This window comes from Podarcis vaucheri, assembly GCF_965113315.1.
Source record: "Podarcis vaucheri genome assembly, chromosome: 10".
Taxonomy (NCBI): domain Eukaryota; kingdom Metazoa; phylum Chordata; class Lepidosauria; order Squamata; family Lacertidae; genus Podarcis; species Podarcis vaucheri.
In genome coordinates this window covers 47748736-47767806 of record NC_138748.1, presented here as the reverse complement: position 1 = coordinate 47767806, position 19071 = coordinate 47748736, and the positions used below count along the sequence as shown (strand labels likewise).

The window sequence follows — 19071 nt, the reverse complement described above, 5'->3', positions numbered from 1 at the left end:
GAAGCTGTCTGCGGACAAATGCTGGCTCCATTGGCCAGTAAAGTGAGATGAGCGCCACAACCCCAGAGTTGTCCGTGACTGGACTTAATGGTCAGGGATCCCTTTACCTTTACCTAGGTAGGAGAAGAACAGCCCCTTTCTCCCAAAGATCTCATGGAGGCCTTCCTTTACCCAAGCTGGCAGCTGAGCCCTGTCCCTAGTTTGCATGTCCTAACACCTTCAGTGGCAAAGGTTCTATCCTGGCATCCATATACTTCTGGTATAGGTACGTAGGTATAGGTCCTAGGCCTATATCTTCGCAGACAGATGTCTGTTCTATCACATTTACTTCCTTTCAGAACTTAATAATCATAATAATAATTATAAATATTACAGGACACTTTGAAAAATTGGATTCAGTATGCTTCCCAGTTGTTAGCACAGCAACGCTTCCAACAATCCTATAAGCTATGCTAGTATTATATCAGTGTTGCAGGTATGCGGCTGAGTCTAAAATATGAGTCTATGGTCCCTAGTGAGAATATGGTTAAGCTCTTGGGCTGCAATAAACCTAGCAGTAAACCCCACTGAACTGAATGCTAGCCACCCGCTGTAAAACTTTGCCTGTGTGTGTTCTGTGCTGACCAGCAAACACATGGAAAGTTGTGTGGAGTTTAACATGTGGACATTTACTTCCATTAAAATAAATGAAATACTGCAATATATTTGTATCTATATCTATCTGTCCGACAATCGGTGTGCATAGCGAAAATGTGCAGCCTTAGTTCTGAAAGCAGTTTGGATTTTCTGTGTTTATTTTTTACTTAGGATATGCAGCATGTGCCCAGCCTTCCTTATATATTGTTGCTCCCATTGTCCTTGGATTTATTTGCTAATCTCACTCCTCTCTCACCATGTACTGGCTGGTGTTGGTCTCTGCTCTGGTTTCTATGTGTACTTTACATGCGTCAAAATTTCAACTTCTAAAGCTGTTGCTGTTGGCCATAATAAAACTGGATTCTAAATTGATGGATTAATAGTAATCTAGTTGTTCTGCTCCTTGGGACTTTTCTTCTTATTAGTAAGCCTCTTTCCTGAGCAGCTAGAGGAGTATGTGCAGTTTGTTTGCATTCCTTTCTGGAAAGTAAATATTTTGGGACCTTGAATAGATCTCTTCACATTGGGGTAGAGGTTAGCAAAGTGAACCGAGGCAGAGGGAAATGTAATGAAGAGGAATATTAAAGTATCCCCCTTTTCAGCAGCTCAATCAGTGAGTCTTTTTACACAGAGAGGTATTCAAAAGTGGTATCCCCCACTTTAATAACCTAATGAAATTTGAGTATGGTATACTCTGAAAATAGAATTAAAATTATCTCACGTGTGTTTTGGGTTTTGTTTTGTTTTGTTTTAAAAAGGTACTAAAATTGCTAGCTTCTGATACAGATAATTTCAGTGTATCATCAAGATCTGATGACTTTAGCAGCTATATATTTTACCTATCATTTACAGTCGTACCTTGGAAGGAATCCATTCTGGAAGTGTGTTTGACTTCGAAAACGTTTGTAAACCAAAGCACGGCTTCTGATTGGCTGCAGGAAGCTCCTGCAACCAATCAGAAGCCCCATCGGACGTTCGGCTTCCAAGAATAGTTCACAAACCGGAACAGTCACTCGGTCCGGGTTTGCGGTATTCGGGAGCCAAAACGTTTGAGAACTAAGCTGTTCGAAAACCAAGGTACAACTGTACCACCCTTCAAGGACTATTGTTGCCAAGCCTTTTCTGTGCAGATTACTTCCAGCCCTCCTTATCTCATTGGCATCCTTGACTTCTCCTTAGACAGCAGTGATAGGTCTGCCTCTCCATCCCTTTCATCAGAGCTTCAGAAATTCTCCCAGGAAAGCTTTTTTTAAATATATATTTGCAACGCAGTCAAGTGTTGGAAGTTCTGCTTACCTTAGACCTGTCAAAGGCAGAGGAGCACTTCCATGTACAATTGATGGCCATCCTAACCTGTACTTCTAAGTGCAATGCTTAGTTGTCCCACTACTCCACTGGCCACTGGTACATGCTACTGTGAACAATAGATAGAGTTGTTCTCTGTTTCCCTCTTTCCTTCAGCCTATTATTTTGCAGTCTTTCATGCGCCACTGCTGCTAGGCTGGTATCCATTTTCTCTTTGTACACTGTCCAGGATTCTGCCTAGACTTACTGGGCCCACTTGCCACAAGGGGTTAAGGCTGAGCTGATTACAGGGTGGAGACGCTGGTAATAACAACTTGCTGTTCAACATTCTGCTGTGAGTAACACCAACTGAAAGAGACACCATCAGACGAAGACTGGGTTTGCCCTCATTGCATTCTGTTACCCATCCCACTCATTTGGAGGCTAAGAAGTTAAACAGCTTCTCCATTTTTGTACGACCAGAGTTAACCCATGACATTTTGGTGTGTCTCTTCCCCATCCCACCCCCCAGTAAAAATATAATGAAAATACTATGTAACAATTTGCCTTGTAATGAGTATCCCAGAATTTGCTGTCTAAGGCAAGCAGCTATCCTCTCATGAGAAGGCTCCCATAGGACATGATCCATGTGGAAATAAGAAGCTTGATTTTCCCTCCTCCTTATACATTCACACATATTTACTCCTGATTTGGCTTGATTTATGGGGCCTCTTTGGGAGTCCTTAAGAATGTGAAAGAGCCTACAGTGAGGGGGGAAAGTATTTGATCCCCTGCTAAGTTTGCCCTCTGACGAAGTAATGGCCAGTCCATAATTTTAATGGTAGGTTTATTGTAGCTGTGAGAGACAGAATAGCAACAGGAAAAACCCCAGAAACCCAGAAGACAAAAGTCACTGTAGATATTTCTGGAAGTTTACAAACAGGCTGCTGTGTTTCCCCCCTGTTGTTTGCCCTACTCTCTGGCCTTGCAGCATGGAGATTCTGCTCCTAGCTGCTGGCCATGTTAGCTGTCTGTTGCTTCACTTCAGCTCCCCATTGCAATTCTCCTTGCAACACAAGAGAAGAACAAGGAAGTCACTGTCTTCCCTCCTGTGTCTTTGATGCTGTACTGCAAGGAGAATCCTTGCACTGCCAGAGGGTGAGTGGCCTGAAGCCAGCAGCACGAAGAGAAAGCTGGAATAGGGCTCAGGTGTTGGGTGGTTACAGTCAGAAGCTGTCGCTAGGTGGAGACCTGGGAACAGCAGTGGCTCAGGAGGCAGTTGTTTATAGGCTACTGTACCAGCATCTGGTGACGAGGGATGGGGACCTGTTGCCTGTACCAGAAGGTGTTGTGATGCAAAGGTTTAGCAGCTGCTGGGTTTGCCACCATTCAGGTACAAGGCAGCTGAGTGGCTCGCGGTGGCCAGCACAGGCTACTGATGTCATGGTGACCTCACAGACTGCCAGTGCTTCTGACCATATGGAGGTTATTTCTAGGTCTGTTGTGGGAAAATATTGTTGGGCAGGAGTGTATATTTGGAATCTTGCCTCTTCCTTTCTTCCATTCTTAGTTCTGCTGCAGCTGCCATTCATAAAGCCTGAGACTTTTAATTTCATTACAATGAGCTGGAAAAAAAATGTTTTAAAAGATAATTTGTTAAAAACCCTTTTTCTTTTTGGTATAATAGATGTAAGTGTATTTAAAGACCAAAAATCTCTTGTTATGTATGCAACAGCAGCACAAATGGCATGTGCTCAGAAGTGGAAAGGTGATACAATACCGACAAAGGAAGAATGGCAGACAAAATTAATATAGAGAAATAGAGAAATGGCAAGATTAACAAACAGAATAAGAGATCAGGATGAGAAAGTATTTAAAGATGAATGTTTTATAGATTGTTTTGACAATTATTGTAAACATATTAAAAAGTTAGCAGTGATAGAGTACATTCAGCAGTAAGAATTACTGGGATATAAAACGATGAAAAAGAAGATATTGGGGGAAATAGAATATGTAGTGAAGAAGAAAATAATAAAATGAACTATGGAAGGGGGAAGGGAAGTAAAAAATATGTGTTTTACATTTTTATTATTGTTATTGTTTAAATTGTAAAAATGAAAGTGATAAAAATTAAAAAAGAGAGGCTCTTAATCTCAGGGTTGTGGGTTCGAGCCTCACACTGGGCAAAGGTTTCCTGCATTGCAGAGGGTTGGACTAGATTACCCTCATGGTCACTTCCAACTATGATTCTATACTTCAAAAGCAGATCTAGGGATGTTGTCTGTTTTCTTCCTTCTCCAGAGAAAGCTACTGATGGCTCCCTACAGAACGAAAACTGGGCCCTCAACATGGAGATCTGTGACATCATTAATGAGACAGAAGAAGGGTAAGGAAGCCAGTGCTGCTTACAAGACAAGAGGCCTTATCCACATGCTTGCACGTGCTCACTGACGGACTTGCGTCAGTCTACTACGCTAATGTGTATGAGTGGAAAAAGTGTTCAGGAAAACATCTCTTGAGTAGGGGTTGACAATGTAAGTCATTAGTCTTAAAAGCCCAAGTCCCTTGACACCTTCAGAAGAGAATGCTGCCAGAGCAACGTTCTGCTTGAAGCCGCCTTTTGAACCACCAGCTGCCAGATATGCCATTAGCCCTTTCCCGTAATTTTTTCCACATAGTATTAAACTCTGTCTTGCATTCTTTCACTGGCATTTCCTTTTTTTTTTTTGTTCTTTTCCTTTTCTCACAAGGACAGCTTACTGCTCAGTGGGTTCCTTCTTTATTGTCCTCCTTTCCCTTCTTCATTTTTCTCTCTTCCTCTGTTTCTGCCTTCTTTTCCCTCGCTGGGAGTCTAATACTCTCCAGGCTGGTGACTACGGAGACAGGAAAAATCTCAGCTGGCCCATTCAGTGCTTTGACATTATGCAGTTCCAACTGAGGTTCTCTCAGGTATAGGGATAGTACAGTAATAGCCGAGAGGTGCAAAGAAGTGTGAAGTTTCCAATCCATCCAAATCCTTAATTTCCCCCTGCCAATCTTTTCTTCTTCTTCTTCTCTCATACATATACCCTGAGCAACCCAGCTTTGAGGCATCCAGAAATCTGAGGAATGCCAAACCCATCCATGCTGAACACTATAAATAACTCTCAGTGGGCTTGCTGGCGACCTCAGGAAGGGCAAGAACAACATGCAATAGGAGTGGTGCCTCTCTGGAATGCAGCTCAATGCTTACGTGGCTGCAGATATCTCCCCACACAGAAAATAAAGGAAGCCTTCTTGTTCTTTTCATTATTGCAATGTGGTATGGCTTCAGGCTGCATTGTCCTGTTTCTGTCAGCTGTATCTCCTCGCGCCTGCCTTGCAGCCCCTGTGTCTATTCCAACCCTAGGCCTTTGTCGCACCGTGAGCTCAGCATGACTGCATCTCTCTCACACACACACAATTTTGTTTTTCATACAACACCATCATGGCTCATTGGGTCTGTTCTAGTAGGTTCCATATTTTACTTGGACATTGGGGGGAAATGGATTTGCATCCTAGCTTAGCTGTGTGCTACTCAGGAGCTCCCCATCTGAATTTGTTGTGAGAGTAAAAGATGAGCATCTGATGGTGTGGTCTAATCCGTGGGCAGTTGTTTGCCTTTATTTATTTATTTTCAGGAGATGCAGGGCTCATTAGTGTAATTTTTGTTATCGGGGTAAAAATTGTGAAGCACTTTTAATATGCTAAGTGTCATTGGTGATGTGAAGAATAATAATAATTTGTTATTTATACCCCGCCCATCTGGCTGGGTTTCCCCAGCCACTCTGGGCAGCTCCCAACAGAATATTAAAAACAGAATAAAACATCAAACATTAAAAACTTCCCTAAACAGAGCTGCCTTCAGATGTCTTCTAAAAGTCAGATAGTTGTTTATTTCCTTGGCATCTGATGGGAGGGTGTTCCACAGGGCCACTACCAAGAAGGCCCTCTGCCTGGTGTAGGCTAGTAATCCTATTCATGTGAAGGCTAGTAATCCTATTCATGGCTAACTCCAGCTTTGAGGGGACCCTCAGCAAGCTGTCATCTGCTGGTCCATCCTTTCCCCACATCTGTGAGTCTTCTGGCATCACTACCAGGCAACAGCACAGCAGTTGGGCTTCGATGCCACTGGGTAGCCCCCAACCACCATTAACTGCCCTCAAAATCCACTGCCTCCTAGCATGGTTACATTTGTCTTCTGCTTCTCATTCTCTATACTACAATGAATTTCGTTCCACCTTCTCACCCCACCCCTGCCAAAAAAACCACCCCACAACACAGTAATGCAAAGATAATTAGCTTCTTGCCTTGTGTAGAAAAGATTGTTAGGTGTTCCTAAAGTTTTGGGTTTCATCCAGAAAACTTGTAAAGTGTCAAGAAAGCAAGACATGCCGAAATAAATAACGGTGGTTTGGTTTGTATGTCTTGCTTTCTGAATTCTTCATCTTCCGTAACATGGCAACAGATAGCATGTTCACTATTACTCCTGTAAAGCTACTCGTGGAATGGATCTCAAGCTTGCAGAATGAATGTGCTCTTTGAAACAGGATATTCTTCAGTAGGTGGGCTGTTTATGTTCTTCTCTGATTTTGCCCAACAGCTGTCCCTTACTGGCATGCTATATATGACTCTTTCATTTCATTCCAAAGGAGACAACAATACAGGACTTTACCTGGACATGTTTCATAAATAACACTTTTCCTTTCACATCTTTTTGTTACTAATTTTTTTATTAAATTGATGTACGTATCTGTAGCTTGCTCTTTGCATTTTTTGCAATTCTTGTTCCTGTTTATATCTGCATTTCTGCCTCTGATTCAAGCAAATACACTTTGGGGATAAGATACTGATATTGTAGGAATGGCTAGCTTGGCAGACTCGATTGGCTGGTTGAATTGGGTTCTTAACAGTAGCGACTGAGGAACAAAACTGATGAAACCTTATGGCCTGCCAAATTCCAGCTGCATATTTTGTCTCTGTTCCAATGCTAGTTCTTTTGTAATCTTGTTTTTTCTGTTCTTAGCCCCAAAGATGCTTTCCGAGCCATAAAGAAAAGGATTGTAGGGAATAAGAACTTCCATGAGGTGATGCTGGCTTTGACAGTGAGTATGATACCCTTTTTCCAATAACCACAAGAACCCGTCAATTTCTTCCCACCCCCCAACCCAACAGTATTCTGCATTTGCTTCTTGTCATCTATTGCAGGGGGAGTTATAGGGCAGAGTGCCATTATAATCATTTGATTCTGTTTACTTCAGTAGGTAAATCAATGGCAGAGATAGTCTTTCAGAGGTATATCCAAAAAAGGGGGTATAACCTTTGAGCTGCGATGTTAAATTTTGGATTAAGTAGTGGGAAAGCACCAAAAGACTACAAAAGTATGTTGTGCGTGTTTGATTTAGTCAAAAGCAAGTGGAAATACCCTGGGTACCAAAACATATCCTTATGCCTGCCTGCCATTTGGAACTGGAATTTCCAGTTGGGATTGATATTTCCAGTTGAGATTGCATGGGAAGGAGGACCGAAAACCCCTTCACTGACATCTTATTTGGTTCTACAGGTCCTTGAAACATGTGTCAAAAACTGTGGCCACCGCTTCCACATGCTGGTCGCTAGCCAGGATTTTGTAGAAGGTGTGCTGGTGCGAACTATTCTTCCCAAAAACAATCCTCCGGCCATTGTACACGACAAGGTGCTGACCCTCATACAGGTGAGTGCATGAGATGAGTTGCACAAGTGTGCACAGTTGCCTTCTTTCGCAGGCGAATAACTCCCAGCAAATTAAACAGAAGGGAGCAAAGGAAGTCAGTTCAAATGTAAGGATGGCAAGGTGCTACTTTGTGCATTAATCTCTCTAGCGCTGTGTCTGCCCTTCAGGGGCTGCCTAGCATGCTGCACGCAAACAGTGTCACAGAATTAAAATGTGACCTCCACAATATATATAGTTATTTTGAGTCTGAACCTGGGCTGAGGCACACACCCAGGTTTTTTCAGGTCTGAGTGTATTCCATTCCTTTAAAAGTAAAAAAGTTACACTCTTTACAATCCAAATCCTCAGTCAAGAAAAGCTGAATTCGGCAACACACACACATATATAGATATATTCAATTTGCATAATATAATATCTCATTTGCATAATGCGTTCTGCAGCATATGCTGTTTTGCATAATGTATCCCGGTGTCGGAAGAAGGAAGGTAGGAGGAGGAAGAAGGCAGACAGGGCACTGAAACCTGCTTTCAGCTACCAAACATATTATTCAGCCACGGCTGAGGTTTCAGCTGACATAGTTGACACATTTTTTAATACATATATTTGACGCCATAAGGCCTAGAAGCTAAATAAATAAATAAAGCAGGGATTTTCAGGAAACTTGAATCCAGCTCCCAATACCACATTATGCAATTTTTCTGTGCTCTTACAGATTCTTAGCAATAACACACTCTGCTCTTCTCCCCCATGAGAATTTAAGAAAGGGAAGACAGATTATGAGACTGTGAGGCGGTACCTGTTTTCTGTCTCTGCAGTCCTGGGCAGATGCATTCCGTAGTACACCAGACCTGACAGGAGTTGTGGCTGTTTATGAGGACCTGAGGAGGAAAGGTTTGGAGTTTCCCATGACTGATCTGGATATGCTCTCACCCATCCATACACCACAAAGGGTAAGGTTAACACTTTTCTTTCGTCATGAGGGTCTTTTTAAGCCCGTAGCTCCTGGAAGAGTATAATTCAGCCTTGCAAATAACCCCACAAAAAGTTACTAGCCTGCAAGCATATTTACTAGTTTGCTAGGGACTGGCAGAAGAGAGGCAGAGAGGTCCATTCCTCTTGCACCAGCCTGCTGCAGTTCTGTTCTAGAGACAGAGGAGGGGGATTCCCTCTCACCTTTGGCAGCCCACTTAGTTTTCATGCTTGGGGGGAGAGATGCAGTGACCTACTGCTCCCCCTTCTCCACCATCCAGTTCACAAGCCTGCATGGAATCCCAGGCACTCTCCTGCATGCTGTTTCTTCTTGTCTATGGCGACAAGGGAAGGGCTTAAATAGAAAGCTGGTGTAAGGTGAAGAGCGAAGAACCAGAGGGAAAGGCATTTGCAAAGGGGGAACAAACTGAGAGCCCAGATTCTGTGTTCAAGATGTGTAGAAATTACGAATATTTCCAGCATTTTCAGCAATAATGTATGCGCTGCTGTTGCTTTCAGATATAATGCTGATAGGTTTCTTTGCTATTTTATAAGATAAAGCAACATTTGGATTATTGGAAACATTTGGATTTGTCTGAAGTGGTTTCCTACTTCACAATGGTGAAGAAAAGCTGGCCTGAAAGGTTTGACCCTAGTATATTTTCAGCCGTTTCTCCATTAGTACAAGACCTAATTCAGTCTCTTCAGTTTTAAAAAGCAAGCAGTACATTGAAGCTTACTAGAGTCCTCACTGCACATATGGAGACAAAAACCTCGTTTCCGCCAGCTCATTGGGACCTGTGGCTGGGGTGCGTCTCAGTGAGGGCAATCTGTTTTGGAATCCATAAAGGACCCCTGACCATTAGGTCCAGTCGTGACCAACTCTGGGGTTGCGGCGCTCATCTCTCTTTATTGGCCGAGGGAGCCAGCGTACAGCTTCTGGGTCATGTGGCCAGCATGACTAAGCCACTTCTGGCGAACCAGAGCAGTGCACAGAAACGCCGTTTACCTTCCCACCGGAGCGGTACCTATTTATCTACTTGCACTATGACGTGCTTTGGAACTGCTAGGTTGGCAGGAGCAGGGACCGAGCAACGGGAGCTCACCCCATCGCGGGGATTCGAACCGCCAACCTTATGATCGGCAAGTCCTAGGCTCTGTGGTTTAACCCACAGCACCACCCGCGTCCCTGAATCCATAGAGGAGGATTAATGGTCAGCCCTGAGAATGTAAGGTTTGCAGGCTTCATGTCCAGCTCATTACTGGAGAGCCAGTGTGGCGTAATGGTTAGAGTGTTGGACTAGGACCTTGGGAGAGCAGGGTTCAAATCCCCACTCAGCCCTGAAGCTCGCTGGGTGACCTTGGGCCAGTCACCATCTTTTGGCCTAACCCACCTCACAGGGTTGTTGTATGAATGAAATGGGGAGGAGAACCATGTACACTACCTTGAGCTCCTTGGAAGATGAAGGTGGTATATAAATGTAATTAATAAACAAATTACTCAGGGGAACACCAAAGACCAGAAAACACTGTAGAACATTGCTGGGTGAATTAATAGAGTAGGGGGGGGGAATAAATATCCTTTGCTTTTTTTCAGCTGTTACTGAACCACTTTCTCTTTTATTTTATGGATTCCTCTCTAGACCGTATATACCTCGGGCTCCCCTACTGGGAATTCACCAGCAGCAGACTCCCCTCAAGCAATAGAGTCTATTTTGCATCCTGTGTCTCTCCCTGTCTCTCCAGGGGCCGCCACAGATGCCCCCATCACACCGACACCAGAGCAGGTAGGTTCAACTTCAGCGTAGTAGAGATGGGAAGGCCTGGAGGGGGGCAGGAAAATTGGGGGGGGGGGCTGTTTTTTCCCCAAAGCCATTTTTTTCCGGGAAAATTGAAAACAAAACAAAACACAGTTTGATATAGTTTGAATATTCCACACACTATTCCATTTTTCTGGGGTTTTTATAGGCCTTTCCATCTCTACAGTGTAGTGATATTATTGCAATACATCCAGCTTGGGGGGTTCTCGCCCGCCCCCCCATATTCCACAAGTCATTCGATTCCTCATATGGAGAAGTGACTGTTTCATTAAAAGGAACCCCAGTTCTTCTTCCATGGTTGCAAGTTCCACAGTTACAACAGTAATGAAAATGTGCCTGAAGGAGCAGTGTCAGAGGTCTCATTTGTTTAGCAAGGGTATGGCCAGGTCCTAATACACACACACACAAACACACACACACACGTGTATGTATACACAGATATACATCACAGGCAGCAGGATGGGGGAAAGCCTGTCTCTGGAGAAATCAGATCGTACTGGGCTAGGTCAATCAATAGTCTGATAATACAAGGTAATTTCCTGCGTCCTTCTCTGAGAGTGGAAAGTCCAGCTGGACTTAATGGGTGTATTTGTGCTTTCAGATTGGGAAACTACGCAGCGAGTTGGAAGTGGTGAATGGGAATGTGAAAGTGATGTCTGAGATGCTCACGGAGCTTGTGCCAGGACAAGCTGAAACCTCCGACCTTGACCTGCTCCAGGTAAGAAGCGGCTGCAACACAAGTTTGCCTCTGCTGCTGTGAGTTAGGACTTAATTTGGTTCGGGCCAGCAAGTGCTGAGGTGGGCTTAGCTTATGCCGACAAAAATAACCCATCATGCCAGTGACTCGAGCAGTAGGAACGGATTTTTAGCCCGGGCTGGTTACTAGCTGCCACTTGTTGACCTAGACAGTTTGGTTCAGTTTTCACAATGTACGTTCTCTTGCCATGGGTAGGAGCTGAACCGGACATGTAAAGCGATGCAGCAGCGCGTGCTGGAGCTGATCCCCCGCATCCTCAATGAACAGCTAACAGAGGAGCTGCTCATTGTCAATGACAACCTCAACAACATTTTCCTGCGCCACGAACGGTATTCCCATGCCCCACCCCTGCTCGTTCCCCTGCCCACACCCCCTTGCAAGCAAAACAGCTTGTGTAAGCCTTCCACCTGAGCTCATCTGCTCACCTCTCTCTTTCTCATAGGTTCGAACGGCTCCGATCTGGCCAGCCTGCTAAGGTGAATGAGTGTTCCTTCCTTTTAATGCATGCTAACAAGGTTTTTAATGATCTGTTGAAAGCCACCCAGAGTGGCTAGGGTATAAATAAAAAATTATTATTATTATTATTATTATTATTATTATTATTATTATTATTATTATTAATGTTTCTTAGAAGGGTAATATAGTAGCACATTAGAACCAAGGGGCACAGTCCTCATTGTGGCGGATTCAGATATTTTGTCTTGGTGGGGCTGATTCCATTATTTCCAAATTTCTCAGACTTTTTTGGGTAATGAATGCTGTTTTAGATTTCCTCAGTTATTCAAAACTCGTGGCCTCCCAAAGCAGAACCACACTGGGGAAGTCTGGCGAGATGGGTGGGGTATAAGTAATAAATGATGATGATTGGTTAGAAATGCTGTGAGAATAGTTTCAAAATAGCGACGCAAACTTTCTGTCTTTTAAGCAGCTAAACAATGCAGAAAATGCAAGCAATTTGATTGATGTGGGACCTAATGCAGTAGAAAAAAAACCAGAAGCCGCCTCCACGCTCTCATCTCAGCTTGCAGAAATGAGTGAGTAACTTACTTGTGTCCCTTCTGCTGTGTGGTTTCCTTGTCTGCCCCCTACCCCAGCCCCATGATTCTGGGAGCCACTAGCTCACCTGTCTTCTAGCTTCTGTATCTTTTCTTCTTTATGTTCCCTCAGTCCTTGCTTTAAAAACTTCAGAATTAATTTAATATAAGGTAGCAGAATCAATCATGCCGAGCCAGCAAATGTATGCTGATGTTCATAACTTACCCTGATAGCAGCACTTAGGATGAGTGGGTTGGAGGGAGGGGAGAGGTAGTTTACAGAGGAGGCATGGCTCATGCAACCCTTCATCAAATTATTCTTATCAGCAAAAAGAAATGAAACCTCCTGTGATCCTATTTTCAGACAGTTATGTATATCACATTATGCTTTGCTGATCTGAACATGTGTTAGATGTTACCTTGTTCTTGACTTTTTGCACCTTTCAGATCTGGGTTCTGGCAGCGTCAGTGCAGGACTGCAGTCCCTCAATAATTCTGGCAAGCTGGAGGAAGAGTTTGACATGTTTGCACTGACCCGAGGCAGCAACTTGGCCGATCAGCGCAAAGAGTAAGTGACAGCACCTGCTGCAGCAAATTAGGTGTTGTATACAAGAGTTGTATGCTGGCTGTTCAGGCTTAATAATGAACGTTCATTCATTCATACTCAAAACAAGAGAAGTTATGTAGGTTTGCATAATGTACAGTGGTGCCCCACAAGACGAATGCCTCGCAAGACGGAAAACTCGCTAGACGAAAGAGTTTTCCGTTTTGGAGGTGCTTCGCTAGACGAATTTCCTATGGGCTTGCTTCACAAGACGACAATGTCTTGTGAGTTCCTGCGGGGGTTTTTTCCTCCCCCCCCTTTTTCTAAGTCGCTAAGCCGCTTATCAGCTGATCCGATCAGCCGATAAGCCGCTCAAAGCCGCTAATAGCGCTAATCCGCTAATCCGTCAATGGGCTTGCTTTGCAAGACGAAAAAACCGCTAGACGAAGAAAATCACAGAACGGATTCTTTTCGTCTTGCGAGGCACCACTGTATAGAAACAGAGGAATTTGGCTTTCAGTGCAAAATATGGTTTATATCCATGCAGAATTTTTATTTTTTTCAAAAGCAGGACTTGTTTTGCTAGAAACTATGGCCCTCTGCCCTTTGATATTTTTTCCATGTGATTAAGCAAATAGATAAGTCCTAAATTCTCGTGTATCAAAAGTAGGAAAAGGAGAAACTGAAATCAAGGGTGCTTGTAGGATGAATAGTATGTTTAATAAGAGATACCAAACAAACAAGCTTGTACTCAGCAGGTGTAGCTGAAGCCCGCTAGGGACTTGAGTGTCAGTACAGAGCCCTTTGGGGACAAATAGTTTCTATTTCCAGTGAATTGCTGTTAGATATTTTGTTTTCCAAACTGTGTTGGCTCAGCCCTGCTTATGCCCAGTTTTTCTGGATAGGAAAAAGCCTACATGTTTGTCCCTGCTCTTTCGCCAGCTTCCATTTCCCTTTTGCAGGGTTGCTTGTAGTGCAGGAGTGAATCTTCCAGTGTCACACCCATCTTTGATTTTCCAGTCTGAATGTTCTTTGGTGGTGGAGTTCAAGAGCAGACTGTCTGTGTTGTTTAAAACCCTGGTCTTTTAGGAGACTGATTTGTTTTGGTTTTGTTTATTGCTGCTGTTGTTGTCCATCCCCACCAGAACTAATGAAGGCAGACTTGGCTTTTTATTAGCACTTAAACTCTCTCCACTACTCTTTTTTCCCCCTTGTCTGTTATGTTGTCATTCTCTAATGGCTTCCAGGAATTTTAGCAGCAGTGAAATAGATAATTTATTGTTAACAGCGTGGGCCAAATGGAGAGCAGAGCTGTGTTTCAGTGCTGCAGATAATACTCCAGGAGAGTAAACACCAGCCATACCCAGTACTTGTACTTTGCTTCTTATGGTTGGCCATGCTTGTAGCCTGGAAAAGGAGACAAACCTCATCTCATGATGCACACCTACTTTACTTAGCATTGCTTCTTTCCATTACAGAATTCATATAATTTTTATATTTTGCTTTAGTATTTTGTTGTACAGTCCCCAGAGGGAAATAGCTATTGTGGTACTAAGTAAATAAATGCATTTTTAAAAATTCTCTGGGGTAACCTAGAGTGAAAATTTCAAGTTTTTGGAATTTCCCTTTCCTCCTTAGTTTTGAAAACAAATCTCACACATACAAAAATGACTTGAACTATGTGGGGAGGGGGAGTTTAAAGCAGGGAATGAATATTCCTGTAAAGAGGAGGTTTGCTTTCCCCTGCACCATACATTATCTGTATCTTAAGTCACATACCTTGTTTGCTCCTGCTGTCCCAGCCACAATGATCTAGATTTCTTGAGAGCCGAAATGTAAGAGTAGGCCAAAAGTTCTCCAATGAAAATGTTTTGAGCAACTTGGCGACAATTTCAAGGGTTCACATCCTTCTGCTCACATCCTTATGCCTTATTTCACAGCCACCACATGGCAGTAACAGCTGAAGCAGTCAGTGTTCCTTCTGACAGCCACAGTCTTTTCCCCCAGAAGCCTCTTGACATGCTATACCATGATATACCATTGAGCTGTGGGGATTTCTGGGAAGAAGGGCCATCAAATGTTTTCCCCAGAACGCTTCCCCTGTGCAACAGGACATCATGGTGGAACATCAAGGGGATGAGGAATTGATGGCCAGTGACTAGTGAGTGGATCTTACCTTGAAACATTCCCCATCTCCTTTACTTCCCACAAATAGGATGAGTCTGGCACTTCAGCTAAACGCTACGAGAAAGTTCCTGAGGCCAATTTCACCTCAGCCATGAATTCACCAGTTGGCTTCAGGGCAGCCACTATTCTCACAGCCACCCTTTCCCCCTCCACCCCAAATCTGCAATATGGGGTTAATTATAATTGCAACCTATCTTTCAGGTTGGCTGCCTGAAGGATTACTAGTTAGAATTATGCAGAGCACTCTGCATGCTCGGGAAGTACAGTGGTGCCCCGCAAGACGAAATTAATTCGTTCCGCAATTTTTGTCGTCTAGCGAATTTTTCGTCTTGCGAAGCACGAAATCCCATAGGAATGCATTGAAAATCAATTAATGCGTTCCTATGGTCAAAAAAAGTCCAAACAAAGCCAAATTTGGTACAACAACAGTTTATTAACTGCTCTTTAAAATCACACATACTGTAAAGAGCAGTTCAAAAATTTAAGGGAAAATAAATTAACTTTATAAACAAAACATGTCTTTGTTTTTAGTCAAAGAAAAAAAGGCGCGAGACGTTTTCGTCTTACGAAGCAAGCCCATAGGGGAAATTCGTCTTGCGAGGCAAATCGCGAACGGAAAAAACTTTCGTCTAGCGAGTTTTTTGTATTGCGAGGCATTCGTCTTGCGGGGCACCACTGTAGTATATAATGCTAAGCATGGTTATTCTGTAGAGGACTTAGGTGTGGAAGATCTGGTCTTTTCCATTGTACTTGGCAAATACGGCCTTGTAGTTCCAAAACCCACAGATGTGTCTGAGGGAGAAGTCCTAGGCTCGGTAATGCAAACCTGCAAGAAGCCTTTCAGTGACCCCTGCTGATTGTAGAAACAGATGTTTGTTTTGGGCATGTGCGGTTACGCTTGAGCACGAAATGCACTCCACCCCCAACACTTAGCAAACCGGGCTGGGAGCCAGCATCCTTCTAATTGCTGTTGCTGCAGCTCTTTCTGCCGCTGAAAGGGCTTATAATTCTTGACTCACAGATTGCCCTCCCAAAGAGCCAGTCGAGCACACCAGACACAGGGAGAAGGATGCTGTGAGCCTGTGTACCAGGCTGTCCGAATGTTCTCAGCAAACAGTTTGCTGAGTGCGGAGTGGAGTCGATTTTTGAAGAAACAAGGCAGAGAGCGAGAAGGCTGGAAGCAACTGATCTTATACTGAAACCCAACCTCTTGGCGCACACTCCGGCCACTCTCCTCCCAACCCTGGAACTGAGCGCTGTTAACTTCTCCAGCAAAACCTGATCCTCCTGTGACGGGTGTGATCATTCTGATAAAGAGGCTCCTTCTATTTATTCCTCTTTCTCCAACTGGACTATCTGCCTCCTACTTTTAACTTTCTTGCCAGCAAGCCATCTCAGGACTGTCTCTTCTACAGCCCCTCATGCTCTCCTGTGCCTTTTTCCCCTTCCCTTCCTGCGGCTTCGCTTCCAGACCGAGACCCTTTTTGTGGGCAACCACCACAGCTGGCTCGTGCTTCTTCCCAGAGCCCCATGAACATCTGCCTGCAGACTTTCTGGCAGCACCTCAAACCCTTCTTGCCCTTCTGCCTCATCAGCGGCATGGTGGTGGCACTCTACTTCATCCTTGACGCCATTGTGCACAGCGGGCCCTTCACGGACGAGCTCTTTTTTGAAAAGTTTGAGCAAAAGTGGCCCAACCCCTTGGCCCCAGCAGGGAACAGTTCCCGGTAACCATGGGAGGGACAGAGACATGGCTTGGGGGAGCTCACCACTGGGATGTCATCGCCCAAGGAAACTTTGGCCTTCCTGTGTAAGAAATAATCTGCATAGATTGGAGGGTGAGGGCAAAGGATGGGTGGAATGGTCTTGAAACTGAAGGTCTTTCTTGCAGGAAATGGGGCAGTCGTGATGTTTGCAGAGGTATTGTTGTAGCTGTGCATGCACTGATTAATCAGAAACAGTTAAGTCTGTCCAAGCCCATCTGCACCGCATAAGTTTGCCCACCATGTCTCCTGAAACAAAATAGAAATGTGGAGGGATGTAGAATGTATTTTAAGGGCATGTGCTTAGGTAGAACAGAAGTGCATTCATGTTTATGTGCATGTTACAGTTCTGCAATAGCATAGAAAAAGTGCAAAATGTGACAAGGAGCGCAGAATTTAGTTTTCTGAGAATCCCAGCTTTCTCTTTTTTTTCCCCTTTTCATATATAAATGGCACTTTTCTAGTCCCTGTATCTAAAAAGCTCTGCTTGAAAGCATGGAGGCGGTGTTTGCAGAAATCTCAGGAGGTGGAACGGTGGTTGGGTTAAAGCTTCAGTGTCCTCCATATTTCCTTGACTCCGCTCATAATTAGCAATACCAGACAAAAGCGTGCAAGATTGTAAAGATCACAGCATCTGTTGTACAAAATAAGAGAAGTTATGCATATGTACTCCATTTGAACACTATAGGGTGCAGAAATTTTCTTGGTCCAGAAATTGGAATGTCTGGACAAAGAATGTTCTTTTTAAGTTGTTGTTGTTGTTGTTGTTATTCCACTTACTTACTTCTACACACAACTCTAGATGTGTGGTGTATATTAGCAATGAAGGAGTTGTGTATGGTCTGAGTATCCTAGTATGCATATATATAAGGGATAATCTCTATTTATAGCCTATCTCTTAAGGTGCATGATAGACACATATCCTTATATCATTTTACTTCCCTTCAAACCCTTGAGGACAGCCCCTCTTTATGTTACAGGTTGGGATGGAGAGAAAGGGCTTGCCTAGAACCACTTGGCACATGGCTGAGCTTGGGTTTGACACCAGCACCAAGGCTAACACTCACAGCGCTGGGCCATGTTGACGAAACCCACAATAAACTCTCCCCAAACTCATGGAATATTGGTGCAACTTTAGGGCTTGTCCCTGTTTCAGTGGGATCTCTTAACTAGGCATATATACATGTGTGAGCTAAGGTAGTATAATAGCAAAAGCTTTGGGTAGAGATATAGATGAGCCATGCTAAAATCCACTGTTCAGCCATAATGCTCACAGAGCATCCTTTTGGGCAAGTCACTGGTTCTCAGACTATCCTGCCTCGCAGGGATTTGTTTATTATTTGTTTATGAATTGCATTGGTCACTCTTTCATGCATTTGAGCACTCATGGCAGCCAAATAGATAATCGTCACATTTGTTCCGCTGGTTCAGACCTACTTCAGTACGGGCAATGTCCAGGTTCCACCACCTGGAACCTGAAAACCTTTTATAATGCTATAAACCTTTCATGGCTGTCTGTGACTATTCACAACCGCTCCCCTGCTCTTGCCCTGGTGCTCTTTGTTTCTTTCTCTGTTTCGTTCCATCCTCAAGTGATCCCACCCAATCAGCATCACATATTAGACCCAATGGCATCGCGGTGCTGCGATTGATCCGATTGGGCTATGAGCTTATGTCACGAAGGGCAAAGAGTGTCCATTTAGAAATAAGTCAGTACTTCAGATAATGATCACTTAGACTATCCTAGCCCATTAGGGCTCTTGCTAGCACATGTGCATCCAGCCTGAAAAAATGCTGAATGGTTAGTAAGTGGCCTTTTGATATTAACATTTTCACAAAAATTATTCCAGCTTGGCCCTGCTGTCAATGAGAGAGTGTGGGGTTGACGTTCACCAGATTTCAGTAATTCTTCCTTATGACAAAGGATGTAAACGATCCTGTGTACGTAGGAAAAGCAGGATCCCCAGGCACATCCATTTTTTATATCTAGTTTAAAAGAAGATTCCATAGTGCATAACCTTCAGTAGCTTCTCTGCTTGTTTTTTTTGTCGTTGACCTGTTTCTCTCTTCCAGGGTGAAGTATGAAGACCCTCTGGCCAGGCAAGGACTAGCTGGAGCCTTGGATGCCCGGCAACAGAACACAGCAGCGGTGAGTTGCTAACTATAAAGATATTCCATGAGCACTCAATGTAAACGATGAGCCCCCTGCCTTCCCAAGATGTCAGCTGTAGGTCCATGTATACCATGATGCCCTCCATATGGGGTTTTTGGGGGGACTACAACTCCCAAAATTCCTGACCATAGACCATGCTGGCTGGAGCTAGTGGGAGTAGGACCTAGGTCATT

The 19071-nt window shown here is 43.9% G+C and overlaps 1 protein-coding gene across 5 annotated transcripts in view; it reads left to right on the top strand.

Moving 5' to 3' along the window:
• TOM1 (target of myb1 membrane trafficking protein) overlaps positions 1-19071 on the top strand; it is a 31405-nt gene that overhangs the window by 4214 nt on the left and 8120 nt on the right. For 4 of the 5 annotated variants that reach the window (XM_082241202.1, XM_082241200.1, XM_082241203.1 and 1 more), the window contains exons 2-12: positions 4222-4306; positions 6965-7043; positions 7502-7651; positions 8467-8601; positions 10264-10407; positions 11042-11158; positions 11393-11526; positions 11640-11673; positions 12123-12231; positions 12679-12799; positions 18799-18874. In XM_082241202.1, the coding sequence (XP_082097328.1) occupies positions 4222-4306; positions 6965-7043; positions 7502-7651; positions 8467-8601; positions 10264-10407; positions 11042-11158; positions 11393-11526; positions 11640-11673; positions 12123-12231; positions 12679-12799; positions 18799-18874 (1184 nt within the window). The remainder of the gene's footprint in view (positions 1-4221; positions 4307-6964; positions 7044-7501; positions 7652-8466; positions 8602-10263; positions 10408-11041; positions 11159-11392; positions 11527-11639; positions 11674-12122; positions 12232-12678; positions 12800-18798; positions 18875-19071) is intronic. The other variant, XM_082241201.1, reaches the window with a different exon arrangement.